Genomic DNA, 11,858 nt, shown 5'->3' with positions numbered 1-11,858 from the left:
GTCCTTTTTTTATATTCTCTGTTGGCCTGTCTCTTTTCCACTGTGGTATCTTTGACTGACATAGTCACATCAGGATGTAGCATGTGTTTGAATAATTAAGAAAATACAAATAAAAGTTATCTTTATTCTAGTCCATATTTTTCCATTGCTCAACCACCAAAGATAACAGTACCATTTCACCACTGCTTTGTACATTCAATGGAAGAAAAATAGTTTTGGTTTTGCAGTGGTTTATTAAACCTTCCAAGTCCAATTATTTGCCCCTAGAGTTTCCCCCCTAAGCTTCAGAAAATTGTTTCAGCTATATCCAAACTCATGCCAACTTCCTGGCTTCTCGGCCGTAACCCATCAGCAAGTGCTCTACTAAGAACCACTTTGAGGCTTTCCTTGAACCTCTTTTTCTTGCTGCTTCCTACGAAGAAGTAAACAAGGGGGTTGATGCTACTGTTAACGGTGGAGAGAACAACGGTGACGTGGTTCTGCTGGCTGAGCAAAGACGACCAGTGGTGGTAATTCAGAAGATACAACAGCCTCATAGGCATGGCAAAGATGAGGAAGACAATAACTGTGGCCACAATGATGATGTAGAGCTTTGACGAATGAGGTCTCAGGGAGTTACGATGAATCCTGATAACCAAGATCAGGCTGGACAGAATCATTAGAGGAATGAAGATCATGAAAGTCAGGATCCATGTGAAGATGAGCAGTGCTTGGCAATGGTTGCCATCATCAAATTGCTCCTTCGTTGAATCATCTTTGCATGTTAAGTATTCAGCTATTGTCATCAGAAAAGACAGAGTCCACAGAACTGCACACACAATTGCCGACTGGTGCTGTGACCGGTGGCATCGGTACCAGATGGGGTAAACAATAGACAGACACCTCTCAATACTGATGGCTGTCAGGAGATAGAGACCAGTATTATATCCAAGAAGGAAGACAATAGATAGTGTGGTGGTTATATAATAGTAAAAACCATATGCGAATCCAAAACCAGCAATGTACTCAATTGACAGAATAAATGTACAAAGCAGTAAGGAGATGTCAGCAATGGACAGGTGTGTGATGTACGCAGTGAATGGGTTTCTTTTGATCTGGAAGCAGAGGCACCAGAGGACAATTCCATTTTCACAAAAACCCAGGAAGGAGATGATCATAATTACCCAAAGTGGGGTCAATATCTCCCAGACCCTTTCCTGTGTAGAAATGTTTCTGTGCATTGAGATGTTCTCTGTGCCTTCGCTGGGATGAAACGTTATGTTTGACTCATCCATGGGGAAAGCCCAAGTTTGGATAGCACAGCTCTTCCTTCTGTAAATATGTATAAAAATATACTGTGAGCATTGTGTGCTCCTCCCCTCCCCCTTTTCTTTCTGTTTTGTGGACCCTCAATTTCTGGTCATATCTGAAAGCTTTAGCAAAAGGAAAACCGGCTTTGATATACTGATGCTAGCTGAAACCCAGTTGGAACTACTCTTGGCAACATTAAAGATTGCCAAGCCCATCATGCTCGCAGAAATCCTGAGCTTGCTTCTGTATGGGCTTCAGCATATAAGTGCTAAACCACAGCTAAAGAGATACCCTCAAAGAGCTCTTGGACAAGCAACGTCTCCATCACATTGCAAAGTTTCATGATATAGTGGTCACAGATAGCATTCGTGGTTCTTGTTTGAGCCCTCAATTGTTCCCAGACAAGTCTATTCAGCTGCCGTTGAAGATAATGACAGTAATTTTAAGTTAAACATATGTATTTCAAGTGAATTTGGCTCATAAGTTTTTTTTGTTTTTTTAAAAAAAAAAAATTGATACCAACGTCTCTTTTCCAGGAAGGACTTTAATAAATGCAGTAAAAATAATATGCAGTAGTTACTCATCATTGTATTCCCTCCTAGTACAGAGGTGGAGGGAAAGCAAAATGCCACTCTCTTGAGACAGTCGTTTTTGACCAGCTTTAAGTGTCATTTATCATAGAATAATACAGTTTCACCATGTTTTCACACTCTGAACAGTGTAGCACAACTGCAAATATCCTGCAAGCATTACAAATCCAACCCATCACAAGGAGAAGTAGTTGTTCAGGTTCCCTGCTATTGTTATAATGGTTTTAACTGTTGTTTTGCTGAGTTATGGAACAAGTTCTCCTCTTGTATGTCTCCTTTTATATGTCTCCTTTTATCTCCATAACAGAGAATTAGCAGCATTGGCTTCAGATGATTTTCATATGAATATTTCATGCCCCCTTCCCTGTTAACTTGCCGGCTGCCCCTGTGATGATACAGAGTCACCTTCAGGACCCTTGCTGATTTACTGATGTTAACAGGGACTAACCGTTGGCAATAAGCTTGCCCAGCTGACTTGGTTCATCCATATAAGCAGCCTTGTTCATTAACATGCCATAGTGAGAATTTACCCATATCCTCAAGCAGTTAAGAACATCAAATGCAAAGTAAAGTTTTACTGGGGCAACTTTTGTAATGATTATTTAAACAGATCCATTCACCCCAGTCATAAATTTTCTCTCATGAGCCCTGGGTTTCCTGGGTTCAAAATAGCTTAAGCCAGGATATCACAGTGTAGAAAAGAGCATTCAGTAAACAACCTGTGAAGCCTCAGGGCTTGCTGGCATTTAAACCTGCACAAAAATGTTAATGATGATCCCACCTGCATGTTGACCATGCCACCGTCTGAGATGCAGCCGGAGGGAACAAACAACATAGCTGGAAATGTGGTAGAGAAGTGAGTGTGAATGCAACAAGTAAATGCAGTGACCAGAATGAGTGGCAAGCCTCCCAAAAGCAATATTCTGAAAAACTGCAGAGGGAAGGTGCTCAAACACTGTGCTGCTGGAAGTGTGGTAAAGCTTGACAGGAGAAAAGGAGAGGAGATGCTCTCTACTTCAAAAGTTAAAACAAATAGGAAAGAAGAAAAAGAATTAAAAGACTCAAGTATGAAAGAAAGACTCAAAGTATGAAAAGACTCAAGAAAGTCTTCATTCATATCGCTGTATAAATGGAGTATTTCCCTCTGGAGAGTAAAACAAAGAGGAAAAATTTTGGGACTTACTAAGGTCATTCCCACGTGAGAGCATTCAGAGATGAGAATGGAAAAAATCCTCTCCTTACAGATACATCCATGGTCTGTTCAGATTTCCCTGAAGTTGTTGAAGAACTTCCCTGAAGAAGCTGCAGGTTACCTTCTCCAACCATTTGCCTTTGGTAAGATGGGAAGCAAATAGTGACTCTGACCATGACTCCCTCAAAAAGAAGTGTGCAGTTCTCCCATTGCTCCAAATGTCTGAGGCACACCAAGCAAAGGGCCCCAGGCTCATCAGCTGAGGCTGTGCTTCAAATGGCATCACTCAGTAGCTGGCAAGTCATCTAGCTGGAAGCCTGGGAGTTAAGTCTAGTGGGAACTGAATGGCAGTATATGGAAAGTTGTCCTGGGCTGCTACAATACCAAGAGACATAGTTTAAACAAACAAATGCGAAGTGAGTAGGAAATCTATTTGGGGATGATAAGATCTGAAGGAAAAATCTCAATTTAGAACTGTGCCACCAAATGCCATCTAAAATAATAGAAGTTGATTCGTAAATTTGTCTTCTATTTTTTAATATGAGAAAAGAAAAAAGCAAGAAAGAGAGGGAGAATGAAAGAGAAGAAAGAATGAGAGAAAGCAAGAGAAAAAGATAGAAGGTGACAAAAAATAAAGAGAAGGAAACAGAAAAAAGGAAGAGAAAAAGAGAAAGAAGGAAAGAAGGAAAGGAAGGAAGGAAAAGAAAGTAATTCACAGAGCAAAGAAAATAAATGGCAAGAAAGCAACCACAGAGCAAAGAAAATAGCCACATCATTGTGTTAGTCTCATACATCCATTCCTCTTAGTAAAAACTGTATCTTGGGATTATTCTACCAAAAAAAAACCCAGCCATGAGAAGCGAAAATCGGTTCTTGAGATTTAAACAGACTCCCCTGAAAAGTTCAAACAGGCCTAGGAGCAGATAAACTCTTTGAAAAGTCCCCTGAGGGTGTCCCCTGCTTTTGCCCCAAGTATTAGGTTGTTTTTATATTCAGATATTAGCAGAACAAACATTCTTAGCCAAAAAAGGAGAGAGTTTGCTTGGTCTTCTCCTTTAGATGTTTCACTAAAACTACCAAATCCCCAAATGGGAGGAACTTCTAGCTAATGTGAGAAATAAATGACCCCAAAGGGAGGGTCAGAATAAAGTTAGGAAAGAAACAGAGTGAAATAAAAACAACTTCTAATTGCTTTTTATTGGCTCAAGCTGTAATCCACCTTACGTTCAACAGCTATGGGACCAAAAATTTCAAGCTGTCTCTGAGAAAGAAAAAACCTATTCCTTTTCCATAAAATGAGATACGCATATGAGTAATGAGAAGGGTCGTTGTAGGAACACATTAACATTTCAAGATTGACCAGGTACCTGGGTTCATAGCCCACTCAGTCTGCCTTGCCAATGCAATCCAAAACTGGGGATGCCTTGGCCTGTGTCTCCACGGGGCGGGTGGTTTGCGACACCCCTCTCACACACGCACAGCAGCTCCTTCATGACTGGTGGTGCTGGGGCACCTGGGGCACCATCAGTCATCATCTACATGGCCAGGGCAGCAGAGTGAGACCTGGTCTTGAGGGGAGTAGGTCACGAACACAGCTTACCCGTGGTGACCTCAGGAGTAACAGGAGGGTTGAACAGCACAGGGGCACCCCACGCCCGCTGACCGTTGGAGTGTTTATATCAGATGCTGCTAAGAGATGGAGTGGCTATTTCTGAATCAGTTTGACTATTCAGATATTGATCAAGGGATCTACAATAACAAAGCGTGGAACCTTTTTTTTTTGCTTTGAGCCTTTGAATAATTTCATGTTCTTATATCTCCAATTCATGGAAGCAGAAGGCAACCTGAAAAGAACTCGCAATTCATTCATTAGACAAAACTCAACAAGCTAGGATTGATAGACTAAATTAGAGGGGTTTATGTGGCTGATACAGGTGCCAGTATATAAAAAAGCCGCTGTGTACCTGGGAGTCAGATTTCCTAATTATACACTTACATGGGCCGTGACAAAAGCCCCTAAGGAATGAGCTTTGGCAGCACTTTCAGGCAGTGCAATTTTTCCTTACCATTCATTACCACTTTCCAGATGAAATTCATTCCATAATTATTCAGCTCAAGCAAAGGGGAGGAGTTGGGCTTTGGTTTCAGCGGAGTGTGGACTGAGGAGCTGGGCTGAAACAACTAACAGAGGGCTGAGGGAGTACGCTGAAAAATTGAGGGGTTGTAAGAGGATCAAAGCCCAAACAGAGAGCTCTGGGGTGCCATGGAGAGTAAATAGAGGACTCTGGGGCATGCTGGGGACAAATGCATTGGTCCATGGGTCTTAAGAACTATTAAGGCTCACAGATACTAGAAGAGCCAGCATGACTTATGGTTACTCTTCAATAGGTGATATGAGAATATTGTTAAAGTAGGAGTTACGCTTAGGGTAAACCTTAGGGTTAAGGTTACCATAACCTAAAACACACCACAGAACTTGCTAGACATCTTTTATCCTGCTCTTATCAGCCATCTTCTAGCATATGCCCAATTCCCTAAAGGGTGGTAGTTGGTGGATTGTGTTTAATAGGCAACAGGCATGTGAGCTGGATCTGTTGTTGGCTTCTGTAAAGCAAGATGAAAGTACATGTCACTACCTAGTTCTGAGGCCAGCAGGGATCATCTGTTCGTAGTTAAAAGCAAGGTTAGGAGTTAAAATTCAAGAAACCAGAACATAAAAACTAAGAAGACTAAGTCCAGAATCAGGGTTAGGATGAAGACTCCTTGGTAGCTGCTCAGTTGTTACAAGGGTGGTTGTAAAATTCTGGTAATGGCAATCACGGGATTGTGTTTTTTATGAGAACAGTATCGAATAGCAGGATCCAAAAGCAAGGATTACTGCTTAATCCTAAAATCCTACTGAGAGATTTTCACAACTAAAGTTGGTAGGGGTGAATTAATCATACTTTTTTCTGTGTGGTTAAGACCTGCCGCATGTTGTTTATGAAAGTGGATTTAGGACCTGTGGCAGAGGGCCTGAAAACTAGGTGTACTCTGAGAACCTGTGAGGAACCTTATCTGAGGTAAGAATACGGCAGCTAGTGAGAGATGGGCAGGTTGTGGTTACTGTTGGGACCATACAGGCACCTAAAGTAGTTTGGTAAAGCTGTTTTCAGATTATTTTTCTGTTGTTTGTCAGAGATGGTTTTGGACGATTCACGCATTTTAGGTTCTGCTCTGAAATGGCTGATGAGAAAAGGGTAGTGAATAGCGGATAGACAGCTAGGGGTACATGGCCCCAAAAAGGTGCAGGGCTCTGGAGATCTCTGGAAGCAGAGGCATCTGGCCCATTACCACGTTGCCCAGACCGGTGGCAGGTTAGAGGGATTGTTTACATGTCACTTCATGGACTGACTGTCACGTGAGCACGGGAGGATTTGGAGATGTTCCTGCTCCTGACTTGAGCCGCACCTTCCTTCTTCCCACCTGCAGAGCGCCGGGTGCCAGGGCTCGGCGCTCGGGGCGATGCCACGCAGGAAGGGGAGCAGAGCTCCAACCAGGGCGAGGCGCCTGCTGCCCGGGCACGATTCGGCCGGGGTGGCGGGGGAAGGCGGCTCCAGGCTGACTCCACTTGTGCAAGCCCACAACCAGAGAGAAAATCGGCCAGTTTGGCTGCAGAAGATGTACAGATGCATCCGTATGATGCCAGATGGCCATGTTCACCCACCTGGGTGCCAGACGTGTGATCACCAAATCACAGAATCATTAAGGTTGGAAAAGACCTTCAAGATCATCAAGTCCAACCATCAACCCAACACCACCATGCCCACTAAACCATGTCCTGAAGTGGCACGCCTACATGTTTTTTGAATACTTCCAGTGATGGTGACTCTACAGTGACCTTCTGGATCTGAGCTCGTACCTCTGTGTCCTGTCACAGTGCTGGTGAGGAAGCAGCCAGAGGGCAATTGCAGGGAGTTTCCCAAATCAGAGAGGGGTGGGGAGCGGCAGGAGAGTACCAGGAAGCAAGGAGCTCTTAGTGACGCTGTGAGCTTGGGAGAAACTAATATAAAATAACAAAGTTTCCTGTTGCCCATCTTTTTGTGTTTTTTGTGGAGGCAAAGGAAAAAATATAAGATTTTTAAAGTTATAAAAAATTAATGGAAAAGGTATTCCTGGGCAAGGAAAAGAATACATGGCACTACTAAAACCCATAAGTGTTCACCTCTCAAAGAATCTTCATAACATATTTCTGTATCTGTTAGTTTAGAAGAAGTGTCCTTTGCAGGTGGAAATGTGTTCCCCCTCTCTGCCTGCCTCCCACCAAGTCCTGGAGAGGGGGAACCTGGGCCTTAATGAAGTACAGAGCAGCTGTCTTCTCCCGTCACAAAGCAGCCTCGCATCTTTCTGTACTCTGATCTGCTCTTGCTTACGCTTCGCCTATCTGAGTCTTTCCACTAGCATTCAGTTCCCCGCAAAGCTCACCAACATTTTGTTCCCTATCTCCCTCTTAATGAGAAATCGCCATGAGTCTTTCACAAAACCTTGCTTATTCAGACAGCTGCTGTCTTCAGCCGTGCTGAATGTGAGGAGGTCACCTCTATCCTTGGGTTTCAGAGGCTCTTCAACTGTCTGTAGACCTACCTTTTAGTCCTAACATGCGTAGCAGGTGGCAGCTCTTACCTTGGGGACAGTGGGGTCTGTCCCCAGTGGAAATCTACCCTTGCTAAAATCATTCTGAGTTTTATTTCCCTGCTGGGCCAGTCAACGATGGCACAAATGCTAGCACCAAACCCAGCATCATCACACACCAGAAGAGAAAATACGCTGCACTTGTCTGCTGGCATCCCCACCAGCTACGAAGCATTAGGGCCACCACGACTGTAGTGTAAGACAATACAGGAAACAGTATTTTCATTCTACATTTTCATTTTATATATGTAAAACAGTACAGGAAACCACTGGGGAGAGAACAGGATAAGAATGGAAGTAATAACTTGGCATATATGATTAACTAGTATAGGCAGTTTAGACCATCTTAGCTTTATCTGTGCAAAGCACAGCTAAATCTACAGGATTAGAAAATATGCGAGACACATGACAGAGATGAGTCAGAGCTTTCCATGATAAAAGTTTGGCAGAAAAAGTTTGAGTGCCAAGTATCCAGTAAACTTAGCTTTTACTTTGGTTAGGTTGAGATAAGGTGGTGTGATTATATCCAGTTACTTCAGATATACTAAGACATTTTGTATTACTGATAAAGATAATGAAAGAAGGGTCTGGTACCACGGTGCTCTATCCTCCAACCTGTGTTGTTTCTGGAGGTTCCCATTAACACGTCTAAATTCTTCTTGAAACAAGAGTTGCTGTTTAGTCTGTTATGTGAAGTGCCTGCCTTGCTAAGACAGACTGCCCTGAAATAATCTTCACTCCTGATTGTACTAGTCTGCCTGTCTTCTTTCTTCTACCCCTCTTTTAATTTTTATTCTGTATCACATATTCATCATTTACATGCATTTCCAACCTATCACAGGAGTTATCCATTACTCTTTATTTGCTCTTTGCACTGCAGTAATAGGCGGTTAAGTAAAATCCTTGATGCCCGTTACTGTGAAACCTTAGTCTTTTTAGTTGGGTTCACTGAACATGCGTGATTTTTCAGCTTAAGTCTGGTGGTCCACCTATCTCCCTGCACTTTGCTCCTACAGACAAGAAAAGTAGTTACGGTGCTGAGGATCATTGTATTGGGAGATTATTTAAAAGGATGATAACTGCTGTATGGAGGCACCAAGACTTCAAAAAATCAAGGTAGATGACATAGGAATTGTTGATAGACTTTTCAGAACACTTGTTGGACTCGGCCAGGATAGGTCTGTGACTCCTTAGGGCAACACCTTTACAAGTCATCTGATGGCATGGTTGCAAATGTAACTACTGTGTATGGAGGTAATTAGATAATAAGCAGTAAACAACAAGAGCTTTGTAGTGACATGACTGAAAGAGCTATGCATTGCTATATGATGCTGGGATTTAATAAAGGAATTTCCATCTGAACTGTCAAAGTGGTCTAAAAGCCCATGGATTAATTCAGTATTTTAAAATCAAAATTTAATTGTGGATATCGCATTGTGGTTCTGCAGGGAAACTAGTCCACTTTTCTCATGTCTCATTCCTCCTTTATTGGATTGAACCTCCCACAGTACACCATGGAATAGGACTTTGTAATGCAATCCTTTTTTCCCTTGCTGTCCAAAGGGGAGCCTGACTGGCAGGGATGAACCAGAGCACAGTGCATCAAAACATCATTTCAGAAGGGAAATACTTCTTTCTACTTTAGAATTTTTTCCAAATGTTGAATTTTTAAAATTAAGAATCTCAAGTAGCCAAACATTTTCCTTTGAGTGAAGTTTTTCTATTCTTTTTAAACTGCTTCTAATACTAGTCTCTTTTCAAAGACAAAATATAGACTCAGAGATAATTTGTATTTTTCAAGGTGATCCAGCTTGAAAACAAGCGCAAAACAAGCTCATGCAGCAGGTTTACTGCACAAAGCCAGAAGGTCACTGAATGAAAACACTGAACTGTCTGTCTCTTCTATCAAGCGTATATACCTGGAGTGGATCTAGAATCCCATAATATCCAAAAAAGCCATTATATTTTCTGCAAAAGGATGTTTTTGAAGTGTAGCAAGAGTACAAAACAACGATTCTGAGGGTAGAAACCATGAGGTCTGTGTTTACCCTGTCTCAGACTTCCTCATCCTCAACAAAATTCCTCCTCTGCAAAATGGGAGTTGCATGGGAGCACTGGGAGGATAACTTCAAATCTGTGAGATGCTTAGCTAACATAGTAACATAAATATTAGAAATACAAGGAATTCACCTACTACTTCAACCTCATGCAATAACAACAGTTTGATTCTATTACAGTAAAAACAAGTGGTCTTGGCTTTTTTTATTTTTCCACCTTTTCCAACTTTCTCTTTTATACCCATGACAGAAATGGGACAAGATGCTCAGCTGTGGCAAGTCATCACAAAGCCATGGAAGTCAGTGTCAGTAAACCACGTAACAGTTTAGCTCCTGCACATGAACAAAGGCTGCTCTTGAGGACTCCAGGTCCAGGATTTCTAGCTCCTATAGTGATGTGGTGGTACATCTTGCCAAAGCTTCAGCATGACCATCTATATTGGCTGTGTCATCAGTTTGCTTCCAGAAACAGTAGAGACTTGTTGTCTTCTATTCATAGGCTGGTTTGGTAATAGCATTTGCTGTGCAGAGTTGAGATAACACAAAATACGTTAGCTAGTGAACAACAACCAACTGAATTGCAGCCGGAGATAAGGAAACTGAAGGTCTGCCTTTTTTAGGATTTCACTTCTTCCTGCATCAGAATGTCAGGTAACTTCTTCTTCGGTGGAGAGGTTAAAGACACCACTGCATTCTCCTTCCCCTTAGCAGGGACTTCCAGCAACTAAAATGTGTTCAGACTCACTTGAAGTCTCAGTCTTCTGTTAATAAAAAATATTTTCCTCAGAATTTAGATGCTCCAGAGACTGCTGCTGCCTCTATTTCCTGCTGAACACATCTCCTAGGACTATGGTTTTTTCCTCCTCGTCATGCTTTCCCTTTATCTTTCGATGTCAAGGACACGCGATTTTTCTTACCCTGTGAGCAACAGACCAGGATTTCTGTGTGGCCCTTGGCCGTGCAACACGTGCTGCTGGCCACAGCAGAGGCTTCGGGACGAGTCCCAGGTGGGCAGTCGTGTCTGCCCGTGCACCTGCGGTGGGACGTGGTGAGGTTGTGGGGAGGAGAGCCAGGCTAGCACAGAAATGCGCAGGTTACCACACTGTAAAGTCAAGTCCTGGTAAAAATCACGGGATATGGCCCTGGCAAGGAAGCACTTAACTGCTCACGAGGCACGTTGGTTAAAAAGCTGGAAGGCTGGCAGCTCTGTATCGTCTGTCCTGTTTCTCTGCCTCACTGTCCTATTTTTTTTTTCTCCCAGTTCCTGGCCTCATCTTTTAATACCTTGTTGTGGTTTACATGCACCCACGTTCCCACTGATAGGAATACACATTCTCGTTTAGGAGCAGAGTTTACAAGCGTGACTCAAGGCACACTTAATACCCATAACAGACTGAGTTTTCTCCACCTCCGTTGTTGTGCGGACTGTTCTGCTCTGGTACAAAGAAATCAGACTCTGATCTCAGACGCATTCTTGCAAGCCGTTTCCTTAGCACTCCTCCACATATGGATCGATGGAAGGAGATAACGAGGTGTCAGTCACAGAGCTAGACAGTGCCTCCTCATCAGGCTGAATGTAGCAATACGCCACATGACTGTATAGTATATCATATGCACATTTTATACACATACACATATTTTGCCAAAATTAATTTACTACTCTCCTGGGTGAAGAAAGGCTTAGCTTCTGGTATTGTTTTTTTGTGGACAGGGGTGGGGAAAGGAAGACTCAGTAAGAGACTAAAATATAGTTGATGGTGTAGAAACCATATTAGTCAGAAGAAAAGAAAAAAAACAAGTAAAGAGAGTAGTAAAATAACTAGATGGACTGTATCTCTTTCTTCCACTGAAAAGTTTTGGAAACATTGCAATGGTTGACTACCAAAACCAGAGCTGTGTTTTGATACCACGTAGAGATCGAGTGCCATCTTTCAGAGCTGCCAGGTGACTCCAGGGACAGTGCCCTGAAGTAGGTGCCAGAGGGGTGACAGGCTGCCCTCTCCTCTTCAAATAAATGATATACTGGAATTAATAGGGGAGGGTCAGAACTCCAAAAGC

At 42.6% G+C, this 11,858-nt stretch overlaps 1 protein-coding gene across 1 annotated transcript; it reads right to left on the bottom strand.

Moving 5' to 3' along the window:
- Nucleotides 1–284: 284 nt before the first annotated feature.
- MAS1L (MAS1 proto-oncogene like, G protein-coupled receptor) lies at nt 285–1,274 on the bottom strand. Its single transcript, XM_010283352.1, has one exon. It carries the CDS (start codon nt 1,272–1,274, stop codon nt 285–287), a length of 990 nt encoding a protein of 329 aa, XP_010281654.1.
- Between the last annotated feature and the right edge of the window lie 10,584 nt (nt 1,275–11,858).

Source organism: Phaethon lepturus, unplaced genomic scaffold (assembly GCF_000687285.1).
Source record: "Phaethon lepturus isolate BGI_N335 unplaced genomic scaffold, ASM68728v1 scaffold23553, whole genome shotgun sequence".
Lineage (NCBI taxonomy): Eukaryota > Metazoa > Chordata > Aves > Phaethontiformes > Phaethontidae > Phaethon > Phaethon lepturus.
The sequence above is the reverse complement of the archived record's forward strand: the minus strand, read 5'-3'. Positions and strand labels throughout refer to the sequence as shown.